The 16907-nt window shown below is 34.6% G+C and overlaps 1 protein-coding gene across 1 annotated transcript in view; it reads right to left on the bottom strand.

Annotated features, from left to right (window-relative positions):
• Positions 1-16907, bottom strand: part of LOC123541782 (uncharacterized) — a 48175-nt gene that overhangs the window by 13971 nt on the left and 17297 nt on the right. Inside the window, exons 17-37 of the mRNA XM_053531720.1 lie at positions 16571-16796; positions 15567-15829; positions 15224-15437; positions 14755-14997; positions 14220-14369; positions 11831-12025; positions 11090-11341; positions 10621-10810; positions 8059-8228; positions 7612-7788; positions 7106-7225; positions 6688-6819; positions 6314-6445; positions 5965-6078; positions 5393-5653; positions 4043-4165; positions 3477-3602; positions 2940-3059; positions 2014-2136; positions 1453-1530; positions 14-178 (exon numbers count right to left, since the gene is read on the bottom strand). Coding sequence (XP_053387695.1) covers positions 14-178; positions 1453-1530; positions 2014-2136; positions 2940-3059; positions 3477-3602; positions 4043-4165; positions 5393-5653; positions 5965-6078; positions 6314-6445; positions 6688-6819; positions 7106-7225; positions 7612-7788; positions 8059-8228; positions 10621-10810; positions 11090-11341; positions 11831-12025; positions 14220-14369; positions 14755-14997; positions 15224-15437; positions 15567-15829; positions 16571-16796 — 3574 coding nt within the window. The remainder of the gene's footprint in view (positions 1-13; positions 179-1452; positions 1531-2013; positions 2137-2939; positions 3060-3476; positions 3603-4042; positions 4166-5392; positions 5654-5964; positions 6079-6313; positions 6446-6687; positions 6820-7105; positions 7226-7611; positions 7789-8058; positions 8229-10620; positions 10811-11089; positions 11342-11830; positions 12026-14219; positions 14370-14754; positions 14998-15223; positions 15438-15566; positions 15830-16570; positions 16797-16907) is intronic.

Raw genomic sequence — 16907 nt, 5'->3', positions numbered from 1 at the left:
AAATGATTTCTACCTTTGCAGATGCCAGATATGTTTGCGTAACCCGCAATACATACACAAGCAGCACTTCCGGGAGTGTTCACACACATTGTATTCTCTTCAATACACTTTATCGATCCTGTCTCACACTCATTTTTGTCACAATTTATACCAGTCCATCCGTCCTTGCATGTACAACCTAAATACAATAGCTTTGGTTGTGAAATTATTACCACGTAACTTATTCATACAATTTCCTTTTTGTTATCTGAAAAAAAGCATTTACGAATCATTTATTTACTCACACAAGGCCGTTGCAAAACTTCATCCATATAGGTTAATTCTGTCCACTTGTCTGAGTTTTAATATTCCCTTTTCATTATTCGTTGCATTGATCCTATGTGGTAGTTTCATATATGTTAACTGAAGCAAGACAATTGTAACATGTGCATATATGGCTCGTTCTGTATTTCATGTAATTTCTTATGTAAAGTTAACAGCGCGCATTAAAATTTTTAAAATGTTTTTAAATGCTGAAGTCGATTACTCATAATAATTATATTTTTAAATATCCAGAAATCAGATAAATGTAAATCGATTAGAATCAGTACCGACTTTTATTTATCTTAAAGGTAGGCGATTTTATAAATAATTTACTGAAACACTATAAACACAATAATACCAAACGCATTCCCATCATTTTGGTATTGAAGTAACCGACATATAACCGGAAGTCTCCATGCATGACACAAACAAATACACAAGTCATCAGACTTCGCGTTTTCTAACGTAACAGTCAACTGAACATTTCATCATTTGAACAACAACAGGTAAATGAATTTAGGGGCCTCCGTGGCCGAGTGGTTAAGGTCACTGACTTCAAATCACTTGCCTCTCATCGATGTGGGTTCGAAGCTCACTCGTAGTGTTGAATTCTTTAAGTGAGGAAAGCATCCAGCTGGCTTACGGAAGGTCGGTGGTTCTACCTATGTGCCCGCTTGTGATGAAATTATGCACGTAGGGGCACCTGGGTCTTCTTCCACCATTAAAAGCTGGAAAGTCGCCATATGACCTACCATGTGTCGGTGCGACGTTAAATCCAAAATAAAAGTTAAATGAATTTATTTTTACAATTGTGAGGACGTAAGCGGACATTAGACATTCAGAAAAGCAATCAAAATTTAATCTCTGTTTAGGTGAATTATCTTTATCCGAAAATGTGCTGTATGATCGGTAGTCACGCTTCGGCAATCATAAAAAAATATTACCTTAACAACCCTTATATTATGCATATTTCTAAAATTTATTTATGATGACAACCATCTTGTATAACGTTTTCCATATGCAGAGATGTTGCAGTATTTGAGTGTATTTAATATAACTGTTGTTAGACATGAATTACAATTTATAACTTCAGTCTTGTTCCATATGTTGCCGTTCGTATGATAATAAACTAAGGAAGCTCATAAAAACCTGTTACACTGTCACATACGCCATGCAAACAGCTGCAAGTCTGTGAACACTCCTCGCCGTAATGGAACTTATCACAACCTTAAAAGTTATGTCAATAGTATAACACAGTGGACGATATAATCACCTATCTGTTTAAGAATAACATTATCAGACTGTTGCTAATTGTAAATGACAAAATCTATTAAAAATGAATAAACTCGACAGATATCATATGACAACATATAATAAAATGAAATGTCTAATTGTACACGGTAACACGAAAAAATGTATCAGACGAGTCAATAACATGAAGTAAATATTCTATGGAAATGAAAGACTCAATACACAAATAAATAACATAGTATTCAAATGAATATATCAGCCTGATAACCTGATGTAAAATGTGTTAAAATGAACATGCTTAAGACGGGTGTAAATTAAATACTAAAACTGGCTCTACAACTGAGTACGCGTTCTTCGTAAAAATGGTACCATTATAAAACCTAATCAAATTAAGGTGAAAAGACCGATGGTATTGTTTCAGTTGTAGATGGTCTACTTGAAAAGCAAAACATAACAGACCTGTACAAGTTCTTCCATCATTTTCAAGCTTTGTACCCACAGGACACTTGCAAACATAATGTCCTTCTGTATTCATACATTCGGCACCTGTATCACAAGGATCCTTTTCACATTCGTTGTTATCTATAAACAAGAATAAACAGATAAACATTATTAACGCATTATTATTCTTTTAAACTATCTATAATATGTTCTATCTTCAATAAAAGGATAAAGTTGGCAAAACGAAGACAAAAGTCTAATAGGATTAGCTTCATCGTAAGAACGCAGCCTGCCTAACATGAACAATGCAAATTAGTGTACGTTTACCGGTATGACTGTATAAAAACAAAAGCATAGACAAAGTAAAGCCTTTATACAACAAGGAAAAACTTTCACATAAAGGAACACATGGAACGGTCAGTGGAAAACCAACCACTGGAAAACTTTTGCTCATACAGTAAATGTAATTATACTGTTACTCGATGAAGATTTCAGTCATATTCGCTAATTGTATGTAAACACTTTTCATTTGTTCAAATTTCTTCTGATCTGTATATTCCTCTGTACATTCGAGATTAAACCAAACCATCAATTTACTATAGAAAATAAATTATTACGATCTCCAAAATCATATCGTAGAAATGAGAATTGTAGGAATCGAAAGAGCAATATGAATAAATAGTTTTCCACATAGTAATAGAATAAGTTTCAAACATCTGTACAATGATCCCTTTAAAGCATAGATTGCAAACAAGCAAGACATGGCTGACTCGGTTTGATTGAGTGTGTTCATGAGAGGTAAGAGAAAGTGCAACACACCTTACACCCACTAGCATCGACTGAAGCGGAACTCTATTCCATCGGTATTGGATGGACTCCGTGATCCAAATGGACGAGAAAATGTAACAATGAATCCATATACTGGGACAGAAAGAAATACAAACCTAAACACGTTTGTCCGTCGGTTCCAAGAGTATAACCTTTCTGACACCTACAAGTCGCGTTGTCGTCCAAACAGTAATGAGAACAATTAAGATTACTTATACTCTTACAGGGATCGGAAACTGAAACATAATGAATACATGAACTAAAATCTACACGCCGCTTTGTTCCCTTCTACTACACGAATATTGAGCACAATCAAGATCACTTACAATGAATCATAATAAATATCTAAATTAAGGTCTACATGCTGCGTTGTGCGTTGTTCCCATCTACCACAGAGTATTGAGAACAATTAAGATTACAAAAAAGTCTTACAGGGATCGGAAACTGAAGAATAAATAAATGTCAAATGAAATCGTTCAGCGATTCATTTTTGGTACGAACGGTTCCTACTTTGAAGGATGTCGATGTTACATGTATGCTTAATATGGTACGGTTATCATAATTATAAGACTGATCTCATTATTTATAAAACTCCTGTTTTTATCCATAAATATGCCGTATTTTTAACATGACAGTTATTAAGTTCTACTTACCTTTAGTACAAGATTTACGGTCATCGTTTAATGTATATCCAAAGTGGCAGTAACAGCTGAACAGACCAGGACTGTTCTTACATACTTGTTCACATCCAGATGTTCCTAGTTCACATTCGTCTATATCTAACAGTCAACAAAATTTTGGACATGTTACATTTGGAAAATGATATTCTTTGAAAACATATAATTTACTTTAATCTGCCTAATTTCCGTTTCACGGGTATGATTTTCGAACAGCAGAAATATTTGGTAGTATGTGGATGTTTGGCATGATGTCACCTAAATCATTTCCATCTATGCACTGTGATGAATAATTTTCAAAAATAAATACGTAAAGAAAATGTGCTCCAGGAAAATACCTTGCGGTTGAAAGGTTATCACAAACATTAACTGAAGAGCGGCTAAAAAGACAAGATTACAATAAGAAAAATGTCAAATTGCAAAAAGTATTTCTATATATGTATAGAAACGACGTGAATCATATATACAACGCCACAAATGTTTTCTTCCACATGTCTAGCAATGAGTTCAGAAATATTTAAATAAAAGATAAATCAAACTACCCATGCACTGTGTTACGTTGCCTCTTGTGAAGCCGTCAAAACAACCGCATGTGTAACCACCAACAGTATTTGAACATTCCTGCATACAATCATTCATGAGCGGATATGAACACTCGTTGACGTCTGAAATGTTTAGCCGAGAAATTATCATACATTCGTGACCGCAGTGTTATAACACCGTCACGATAATAGGATTACAATAACAATAGGTTATTTCGGATGGTGTATTCGGCTTATGTGAATTTTGCATGGATCACCTGTGTCGGGTTTAATAATCTACGAAATACTTTTACAACATTCCAGATCAAGCTAAGTTGAAATGACCCTTATTATTATGCACATACGTGTACTAGTAAGGGTTTAAAACAAAAAGAAAAAAAAGGAAAAACTTTTAAGGCGATATTTTAATTGGAATTATCTGAAATTGTATGCCTTTGGACAGTCTTGACGTAATGTTTTGATTTTTCCGCACCATAGATATCCGTAAATATTTTATATATATTTTATTTATCGAAGAAAGTAATAACTTATTTCAAATGAATATATGAATGTCATTTTCAGTATCTTTATGTTGGAAACGTCGTAACCGAGAATCTGTGAGGCCCTATTTTCACGCCCCTAGTCCCGGGTTCAGCAGAACTCAATATTTACACATGTTATTAGAAAAGAATCAGAAGATTACATTTCAGATGTATTTATACGGTGAAGCATATCGAATCTTCAATGATGCACAGAGTGCAATTCCATGAAAAGCAGCATATTGTCCCCAGACGAGAAAACAACGGAGAAAATCCAGAGAGGCGATCTGCGATTGTGTAAACACAGACACTGCCAAAAGACACAAAAAGTAGGTACACTATCTAAGGGGTGATGAAACAATGCCCAAAGCGTTTAAAGTTTGGGAATTTAAACCACCAGAGCCGAAATGTTAAAGCTGAAAATATAAACAGTACACTAGCACAATATATATGTCGTGCTTTTACGACCTGAAGAGATCGAAATAGAACAGCCATACTTTTAACACATTATATATAGGTATGTAAAAAGATTATTTTGACCCCGCGTCACCTAAGGTAGAAAACACCTATCGTGTTATTGATCAAAACGTCGTCATTCTATATAATTTTGGAGGACATTAGATCTTCAGTTTATGACTGGCTAAGTTAAGTCGTCAGTAAAACAAATTACTTATTGGACTTATCAGTGACCCTCCAGGAAAATTTGTTGGGGCAAAATGAAAAAAACAATCATTTAACGCCTCGCTCCCAATCCATCACACAGTACCCACACATATCCGTTGAAGGTCTTTAACGTTTACACTAAATAATAATACAAATGTATAAGCATTACCCTCGCAAAGGCCTTTGTTTGTCTCCAGGTACCCAGATCTGCAATTACATCTGTATGCTCCTAGACTATTGACACAGAGCTTCCTAGGGTCTTTGCAAATATCACCGACAACTTCGCATTCATTTATATCGTCATTGCAAGTTTCGCCTTCCCAGCCATTAGCACATATACATCCTTTAGCCGGGTCGCATCTTGTCGCTCCTTGGCCCGTGCAGTCACATTTATGCGAGCAGTTTTCTCCCCAGTGTTGAACATCACATTCTACAAAAAGGAATCTTTGAACGCTAAACACATAGAAGTTAAAGCAACATGCTATAGCTAATTATACAGCAGAAATCTGTATCAGTTACAATACATTGAATCATACGAATCTAAAAAATAAAATAATCTAAAAGTTCAGTCAATGTATTAATTAAATGAAAAGATAGCAACATAAAAAGGGTCAAGGTCACTTCAGTTATCATTTAAATTGATAATTTGTCCTCCATTTTACATGTAGTTATTAAAAGGTGGTTTGAAATAAAAGTCAATTTGTTGAATTAATTAAACAACAAAGGTATCAACATCTTTACGTGTGCATGTTGTAGCGTCTTGTAACTGATATCCTACGAAACATTCACAACGGAAACTGCCAAATGTATTTATGCAGTTTTGCGGGCATACACTTCTTTCGCACTCGTTGATATCTGTGAAAGATTCATGAAATTCAAGGAATACATTAATATATTCTTTGATGGTATGTAGATTAACAGAAAATTCTGCCGGCAATTGTACCAGTATTTCAAATCAAAACAATCCATACATTTCAAGCAAGTTCATGGCAATTTCATAGAATTTTGAAAAACATATATTCATTCATATATCTTAAAGTGCTAAATATAATCATTAAAACAAAAAAAAATAATTATGAATTAAAATTACCATCGCATGTAGACGCTGTTTTGTTCCATTTAAAACCAGCTTTACAGATACATGTTGAATTTCCATTAAGTTTCGTGCAGTCACTTGTTTTATTTAGGCACTTCTTTTCTTCATCACTTGTGCATTTACTCCCTATTATCGAATTAAAAAGATAAAGAAATAATGTTATTCCAAGAAGACATATCATCATTTTAATACGAGCTTTTGTAAATGATGGTAGTTTTAAACTCAGGTCCCAGCCTACTTTAATAACACAAAAGGTAAACATCTTTTGACGATTTTGACGTATTTTATGTATTCTTTTGCTCCACATCGAACTGTTTGTATACATCAATCATCAGTAAATACATACATGTAGAAAACAATAAATGTACCTTCAAGGGTAAGACAAGACCACGTTGAAGAATTGAAGTAGAAACTTGAATGACATGTGCAGTCATAACCACCTTCTGTGTTGTTGCATTCCTGCGAACAATTGTGAAGTGCTTCGTCACACTCATTTATATCTTAAAAGAAATAAGAAAGTGCATTTATACTCCATACTGATCTACATGAGAACCCGTATTGTGTTCAATAATAGAACAACAGGTAACGTTGAATGAACAGTTAAGTAAACATGATCCTTTTATTTCCTCTTTAAATTGAAAATTTCCTACCAAATTAATGTTGGATATTCATGAATAAAATTGGATACTCAAGAAACACTATGTTAAATAATTTAATTGAGAGGACGTGTTGTTAGAAAGGACTTTCATTTCGGTCTTTATGATAGACTAAGACAGCGTGCTATACCTCTACACAGACTTGAATTTCTAGTGTCGACTCTGTACCCTTCCCTGCACGTGCACATGTAGCTGCCTTCTGTGTTCGTGCAGTTATGTTCACAAATCTCAGTTGAACATTCATTAACATCTAGGAAGAGGAAAGTTAATGTATGGTATCTTTTAAATGATAACTCAGTCCGATGATGAAAGAACATCAGTTTGTAATTTATGTATCTGTGTATTCTCATATCGACTCAAAAAATACACTTGACCATCAATTCGTTGATGTTATTTGAAATAATTACGTCGTCGCACAAACGTATTTCGCAAGCTACTCGTACATTATCACATCGTACACAGAATGAAGCTTTGCTTTTTAAATCTGCATCAAAGAATGTGTAAGATACACAGATAAGAGTTACAATTATTAAAACTAAATTACACATAACAATACAATATCAAATTAATTTATACTTAAAGAATAATTATTAAATTAACATGTAATCCTTGTTGTTAATAATGGCATGTGCATACCAAAGCATTCAAAATGATAGCCATCCGCCTTTGACGAAAAACCGGGAGGACATGCCCCACACTTATACGTTCTGCCCAGAGACGACCTTTGTTCTTCGGCTGATATTTTTGTACAGTTTCTTCCAAATGAGCAAGGGTTTGCAGAACACGCGTCAAATTCATGTTCGCAATCTAGACCTAAAATGTTAAAGCGAAACCATAACTTTATCTGTATGTCGTACATAACTAGGGCACTCACATTAGCGTCCATTTTGTGTAGGTAAATTTACGACAGCATTAGAATCTGTGCTTTCAGAGGATACACAAAACGTATTAGCAATGTTAAATGTAAACAACTGTTCTAATATTAGAGTTCTTAAGAACACAATTTAAGTTCATAAGTTGTATGTAAAAGCGTTAAATGTAATTACAAAGAAAACTTAACATCTTAAATCGATTAAATGTTACCTTCGTACTCAGAGTCACAAATACAGGTAGCGTATTTGAAATATTCTGTTTCTCTAGGATCTTCCCTCGGGCTGTCAGTGCATGTACCGCGTCCGTTACATCCAGTACACAGTAGGATGCTTATTATAAATGGCGGAGAAGAGCGACCATTTACATTCCTAGCAGTGAAGCTGTAAAGTGCAAATTACATCAAGTTTACATTTTACGCATTTATAAAAGACTAAAGATCAGATATTAATAACCGCGTACGAAACAACGAATCCTACAGTACTTGATATAAAGTAACACATGAACCTTTTTCTGCAGGTTGTGTGTTGGTGTAAGACGACTGCTCCCTATTTGAAAACAAGATGACCATGATGGTCCTGAATCGCTCACCTGCCCCAATTTGACCAGTTTTGAACTGAGTATGACGTCGTTTTTCTATTATTTGAAATAGTGACCTAGTTTTTGAGCTCATGTGACTCAGTATTGAATCTGACCTAGATATCATCAAGATGAACATTTAGACCAACTTTCATACAGATCCCATGAAAACTATGGCCTCTAAAGAGGTCACAAGTTTTTTTATTATTTGACTTACTGACCTAGTTATTGACGCAAGTGACCCAGTTTCAAACTTGACCTAGATATCATCACGATGAACATTCTGACCAATTTTTATGAAAATCCATTCAAGAGTATGGTCTCTACACAGGTCACAAGGTTATTCTATTTTCAGACCTACTGACCTAGTTCCTGACTACACTTGACCCAGTTTCGAACTTGACCTAGATATTTTCAAGATAAACATTCAGTTCAACTTTCATAAAGATCCCATAAAAATATGGCTTCTAGAGTGGTCACAATGAGTTTTTTTTATTATTTGTCCTACTGACCTAGTTTTTGAGGGCACTTGATCCACTTTCAAACCTAGATATTATCAAGGTGAACATTCTGACGAATTGTTATGAAGATCCATTCACAAGCATTGCCTCAAGAGAGGTCACAAGGTTTTTCTACTTTTAGTCCTACTGATCTAGTTTTTGATCGCAGTTGACCAAGTTTCAAACTTGACCACCTAGATATCATCAACATTCAGACCAACTTTCATACAGAACTTATAAACAATATGGCCTTTAGAGGTCATTATTTGACCTACTGACCTAGTTATTGAAGATGCGTCATCCAGTTTCGAACTTAACCTAGATGTCATCAAGGTAAACATTCTGACCAATTTTTATGAAGATCCATTTACAAGTATGGCCTCTAGAGAGGTCAAAAGGTTTTTCTATTTTTAGACCTAATGACCTAGTGTTTGAATGCAGTTGACCCAGTTTTAAATTAGATCTAGATATCGCCAAGAAAAATGTTCAAACCAATTTTAATACATATCCAATGAAAAATATGGCCTTTAGAGAGGTCACAATGTTTTTGACCTACTGACATAGTTTTTGATGACACGTGACCCATTTTCAAACTTGACCTAGATATCATCAAGTTAAATATTCTGACTAACTTTCATGAAGATACATTGGAAAGTATGAGGTCACAAGGATTTTCTATATTTACACCAACAGACATAGTTTTGGACCGCACGTGACCCAGCTTCAATATTGACCTAGATATCATCAAGATGAACATTCTGACTAACTTTCATAAAGATCCCATTAAAAATGTGACCACTAGAGTGGTCACAAGCAAAAGTTTGCAGGCGGAAAAACGCACGCACGGGCGGACGTGACGACGGACGACGGGCGCCACGCGATCACAAAAGCTCACTTTGTCACTTTGTGACAGGTGTGAGGTAATAAAATGGCTTAAAATATGCTGTATAAAAATCTTACATACCTCCCTGTCTCAAAAGCGTTTTCATTCCCAAGAGACAGCATGGAATAAACACGAGCGTTACCACACAGTTCCGAATGTTGTGTAACGGGCAGACATATTAAACCAATTTTACCAATCATATTTAAATGGATTTTAGTGTTTCCAGGTACTAATTGAATTGATTATGACGTTAGAAATGACAATAAATATGTCACTTAGGTGAGGCGTGAAAATTTTTTTACTAAGGAAAACAGCAACTATATCTATCTCTGGCTAGTGATCAGATAATTAAATAATTTCGCCTCTGGATAGACAATAATATAGATTAAGTGGAAACTTTAATAAGTTTTAATAAGTCGACAATTACCCTACCTAATCGTTATTCAGTTCGATGATATTACTGTTGTATAATCTGATAAAAGCCGTTAGAACTGGACTAGTTCCACGAAGCATTTTTTATGGCAAACGTTAAACTCAAAGATGCTAAGCCTGCATACAGTTTGTCAGTTTGTAAAGGTTCAAGTAAGTCTAAAGATTAGTTCCACCTTTCTTGTTACAATCTTTTCGCACGATCATTTTAGAAGAAATTAACATTATTGTTATGTTACAACTGATGGACTGGCAAACATCCGTACTAAAAACGGGAAACAATTGCATTTGTGAAATATATCTATAATCTCTAACGGGACACAAAATTGCAGTGGTATGAAAGTATTTGGCATATACGTATTTACAGTTTATGCATATACCTACCGAAGATTTACTGGACTGTCATCTTGCTGAAAGTAGGTTACTGCAGACATTTCCCTGTTGTATTCGGCACTAACATTATTCTCTACAAAATGTATATCGTTTCCTTCTTCCAGTGTAACTTCACAAGTAACATTCTGACCAATTGTTATATTGACCGTGTCACATCCTGTTACAGTTGGCACTGTTTCGTCTAAAAATATGTTGAAGCAAACGGCTTTTGAAATTATATATTTTGTGACCATTTTCAAACGCCTAATGAAATGTCTATCGGTTGTTTTATAACTCAAGAGGAAATATTTCAAACAAGTTATCAAAGTAATGGGTGAGGAAAATATAATTTACGCATTGTTAAATTTAAAATAGTACCATAATAAAAATGTCTGTTCTGTTTGAATACTAACTGATATCGCGATTTCTTATTCCCTTCATCATTACATCTTCAAACATATGCATGTTTAACTATACTTGCCCATCTCATTTTTGATAGTCTCGGACTGTCCTTTAATTCGATTTGAATTTTCTGCAATTTCTGGTTTTTCAGTGAAGACAAAATCAAAGATACACTCGATGTTTTGGGAACCGTTGCATGTATTCTCTGCTTCCAGTACTTTAGCAGGATTAACTTCATCCAAAAACCGTGGAATATAGGTTTCATTATGATAATCAAAATGTGTCTTTCCTTCATTGTAAATGAATGCCGAGTTGTTTGGATTAATTCTCCCTACAATAGGTCAATAAAAGTATTGCTTTAATTTTGAAACACAACCAAGTATTTGTGTAATCAATAAATGCCATACTACTGAAGGCTTCAGTCGTGAATATGACATATAATGTTATCAAATAAATAAAGAAAGAAAAGCTTCCTTGAATTTAAAATCAACAGAAAACAATATATATATATAAATGTATTAATATATGACACTGAGCAATGATACAAAAATGAAAGTTAGATATTAAAAAATATGAAGGAAAACATAAAGTTTCTATATTACTTCAAGAGCGTTGAAACGGCTAACTGCCTACTGCAAAATATATTTGGTTATATGTAAGTATACCTAGCTTAGCTTTTATGTAATTGAGGTTGTATCACTACTCGACTTCAGAACTAAAACGTTGGAACAGTCCGTCTTAATGCTCTTTTACAAGTCTATAAAATTCGTTTCCAGAATCAAACTCATCATATATTATTAATTATTCAATAGACACTTACATGTCTTTCCATAAGCAAACACTTCCCGCTCTGTCATATCGGCGCTAAGAATAGTTCCATTCGGCAAAGAGAAGTCATTTTTTGGATTACCATCGTAGTTACCAAGGAGACCTGTTGTCATATTATGCCATTTCTTCGCTATTGTAGTTATGAGTGACAACATTTCAACACTCACAGATATGTTTAGAGATATATCTAAACAAAAGTAAAAATTTGAATTAACATATCATATCCGTAACTAAATTTGTGTTCATTGGACGCGGATGTTAACCCCATATATTGTGCCATCCTTTAAATAGGAAAGTGTCTAGTACACTCAAACAAACTGAATAATGCTCGATTGGAACGTTGAAGCAAATTTGGGTAAAGCTGTGCATCTAAGCAAATTTAAATTCATTGCTTTTAAAAATGTATGACACCAATTTTCTTATCTAAAATTAAGAAAGGGTCAAAAGTCTAGAAAAAATACAACAAAAGGGTCATAATGACCCTGGACCGCTCACATGAGTAATATGAGCTACATGTTTTAAATTTCAAACTGATGATTTTTGGAAGATTTTCCGTTGTACAATCAAGCAACCCGTCGGGACGGGCCAATTTAACCCCGGGGGTAATGATTTAAATAATGTTTTTAGAAGTCTACTAGGCAATGTTACGTATCAAATATCTAAGAATTAGGCCTTCTGGTTTATGTTTAGTAATTTTATAAAGATTTCCCTATGTACAATCAAGTAACCCCTATGTCTAGGTCAATTTGACCCCAGGGGTCATAAATTAAACACATTTGTAGAGGTTTACTTGCCAATGCTACATGTCAAATATCTAAGCTCTAGGCCTTCTGGTTTATTTTTAGAAAATTTTGACCCCATGGGTCATGATTTGAACAAATTTTGTAGAAGTCTACTAGGCAATGCGACATGTCAAATATCTAAGACCTAGCCTTCTGGTTTATCTTCAGAAAAGTTTTGAATATTTTCCTATGTAAAATCAAGTGACCCTGGAACGGGGTCAATTTTCATGATTTGAACAAATTTTGTAGAAGTCCACTAGGCAATGCTACATCTTAAACACCTAAGCTCTAGGTCTTCTGGTTTATTTTTAAATTTTTTTGAAGATTTTCCTATAGAAATCTATGTAAATTCAAGTGACCCCTGGGGCGGGGTCAATTATGACCCCGTGATCATGGTTTGAACAACTTTAGTAGAGGTCTACTAGGCAATGCTACATGTTAAATATCTAAGCTCTAGGGCTTTCGGTTTTTTAGAAAAAGATTTTTAAAAATATTTTCTTATGTAAAATCATATGACCCCTGGGGCGGGATCAATTTTGATCCCGGGGTCATGATTAGAATAAACTTAGTAGTGGTCCACTAAGCAATGCTTAACGCCAAATATCTAACCTCTAGGGCTTCTGGTTCTTGAGAAGAAGATTTTTAAATCTTTTCCTTTCAGTTGCCATGGCAACCAGAGTTCTGCATTGAATTCATACTTTGAACATTTTTTGTAGAGCTCCACTCAAGTTTAAATGTAGAAGTTTACAGACAACGGACGGTAAGTGATCACAATAGCTAACCCTGAGCATTTGGCTCATGTGAGCTAAAATAGCAGAAAATAGAAATCCATCAATTGTGGTCTTTTTCAATTGAATGTTCTTCATCAGTGAAACATTCTAGCATATTCTTTCAATTACGTTTGAGGAGTTGTTAACACTAGATATTTCTCTATATTCAACATAGCAAAACTATAAAAGGGCTATAACTGTGACAGGAAAAAGTTAATTCCTTGATGTTATCTACAAATGAAGCTTTTCCATCTGTCAAATTTAATGCAAATCAGGCTAATTGTGTGTGGGAGGTTGGTCACACAAGGTGGTCTCGGTATTTTATGTAACAAAATAATCAAAGAGTTATAACTGCGGTAGAATAGTAAAAAAAAAAGACTTTATATTTTTTGTCATTGGCACATCAAGGTTGTACATCTGTGAAAGTTTGAAGCAAATCACGCTAATAGTAAGGGAGTTGTTGGAGACAGACTATTTCGAGTCAGACAGATGTACGGCAAGACGGTAAGCATCAACGCTACATGCTTTATATGAATGTTGGGACATAATAACAACGCATTACAATGTTGCACATTTCAGCAAGTATGTAATAACAATTAACTGTATTATTTCGTTGCAATTAAACATGATAATGAGTGAAACAAGAGTAATGCAGTGGTACAATGGAAATACATGGCATATACTATTATACTATCATGACTGTTCTAAGACAAAGTATTCATAATTTATATATTTACACGGAATGAGACAAACACTTTAATATATTTTCTGTGCTTAGTTTATTTAGGTATCTTCAATAAACATAGAGTTTAGTAATAACTTTGTTTACCACTCAAAGGAAAATAAACATCCAATGCTCCGTCCCTTCTAGATATCTTAAGGTTGCCCTCGTCTGATGTATATGTGAACGGGTGCATGGTGTCTGTGTAATTACTGAATTTACTTGTTAGATCTTGGTTATTGCCATAAACACTGATACCTTGCATAGCAAAAATATTTATAGTAGGCATTTTATTGTTTCATTTCTCACAATATATAATAGCTTAAACAGATAAAGACTAGCATTACAATTATAGTAAACCCAGATGTACATATAAAATGGTATACATGTACTCCGATACGAAAATCACATGTTTAAATATCACGGTTTACGACGTGTATATATTAAGGTGATATATAGCGAAATGTCCTATGCTACACTCTAACGAAAATGCGATATTACGAAAAGAACCGCCAGTCCATTGGCTTTTCGTCAGCTCTCGATTGTACTGTATTATAACTATCAATAATTACTATTAAATCGCCATAATACTTACAGATAATGAAATCAGACTTTAAACCTTGAATATAAAAGGATTAATTACCATTTTTCGCTTTGTTTAATTCAACGTGAACAGACGCATTAGATGACTCTTTTGCTGCAAATGCACAGAAAACAGTTGCATCAGACATTTCACCGTCACTCTTTCTAGCACGCTCCGTTCTCGCTTGAAGTTCAAATGTAACATTGTCGGTGTGTAATTTTAGGAGAATATACTCTCCCAGACCATTAAAGGTAAAATTCATCCCATCCAAGGTCCGGAAATGTGGATCTCCCCAAAATGTGCCTTGAAAAAATGCATAGATATTCATATTTCAGCTGTATTGTTAACGATGAATACTTTTTAAACAAATACTGTTACCATATCTACTTAAATTGATAGTAAAGTGTTTACTAGTTCGATATATATAGCATCCATTCGTGCTTCTTTTTCGTCAGTGTTATTCGGAAATACTATTCAAAATACACAAGAAAAAAATAAAAAAGACATTTCTAAAATGAAGAGCACATACCAAAGTCATATGTTGACTTTTTGTAACAAGCTCCGATTGGATGTAATTCGTAGTAAAGGTCACAGAATTTTGAAAGTTCACAACATTTTTGTTTTGGAATTACATCATGTTTGAAATGTTCTGCAGAAAATTTCTGCGGATGATAGCGGTAAAATCCACCAGCAACTGGGCGATGTGAAATCCAAGACCACGTGGATAAGTCATAGCAACATGACTGGAATACAAACAAACAAATGAAAAATTAATTGTAGTTCACGATTGTAACTTGTGCCATCATTTTCATTCTAGGGCTTAACAATTAAAACGAATTCGTATAAAAGAAATTGCAAATTATTTTACTAACCTTTCCATATGGTCTATAAATTTGACCAGGAAACATGTCCACACAAGTGTAGGGATCCTTGCTCCATCGGTCTATGTTCCAAAACCAGGGATCATACCGAGAAAGCCAGATATCACATGGACAGTGTGGCAATCGGCTTGCTATAATTCTTGTGTGTTCTTTTTCTTTCAGATTGTTATTATACCATTTGATACAATCAACAGCATGATTTGGACTCTGCTCACCGTCTCTTGTCAAAGGTTTGAATATTAATCCCGCTACGCCTGTGTTGCAGAGAATTTTCTCGAACAATTAGTTATAAAACAGTCACATATACTTGGGAATAAATAGCACACTTAGTAAAATGTAATGCTCAGGTATTTATAAACATTGTACATGTATGTAATTTAACAGAAAGTATATGCATACATTTAAGATACCTTTCAGGCAATCAGTGGCGCAGTAGTAACAGGATGGACTACAACGCGAGCGATCCGGGTTCGATTCCAGGTTATATCCCGGAAACTGTTCAGTACTAGGTGAAATATTTAATGTCCTTCATGTGAGGAAGCCATCCAGCTGACTTACGGAAGGTCGGTGGTTCTACCCAGGTACCCGCTCGTGATGAAATAAAGCACGGAGGGGCACCTGGTGTTTTCCTCCACCATAAAAGCTGGAAAGTCGCCATATGACCTATCATGTGTCGGTGCGACGTTAAACAAAAAAATATTAATTAGTACTGTTTCCAGCAGTATCAAACTAGACATTTAGGAAGATATACACCTGCACTGGACTCGGCTTCAAAACATGTAGTTTTCATCCATTCGAGTTAATGACTTCTGTCAACTACCAGCGTTTAATAGAAAACTTTCCCTTGCCTTTATCACATTCTGTTCCTATAACTTACATTACATGCGCGATTTCACTATACAGACCTAATTATTTTTTATATAAGAGAAAATGCGAATAGGTTTGGTTTGAAACTACAAAAGTATGTTTCTAATAGGAAATAGATGTAAATTCACCATTGTAGGATCCAGGAATACTCTGTTTTGAACCATCAAGTGAAAGTATTTGTTCGAAAAACGATAATGGGTGAGTGTAAAAATTCAAAGAATTGATCGTATATCCGACCCAAATACGTAGTGGCGAAGCTCCTTTGTATCTCCACTGCATGAGACCTTGCCCATAGATGAAAAATGTGAATGTTGAAGAGCCATCTGACGCGAGTACCGCTTGAAATGTGGATGTCTGAAAAGTATACCATTCTAAAAATGTGTTTGTAATTTGCGAACCAACATATTTTGCTACATTTATTCATCATTTCCGTTCATTAGTTTGAATAACTGTCATTTCACGGAA

This window comes from Mercenaria mercenaria, chromosome 19 (assembly GCF_021730395.1).
Source record: "Mercenaria mercenaria strain notata chromosome 19, MADL_Memer_1, whole genome shotgun sequence".
Classification (NCBI taxonomy): domain Eukaryota; kingdom Metazoa; phylum Mollusca; class Bivalvia; order Venerida; family Veneridae; genus Mercenaria; species Mercenaria mercenaria.
This window is presented reverse-complemented; position numbering and strand designations above follow the sequence as displayed.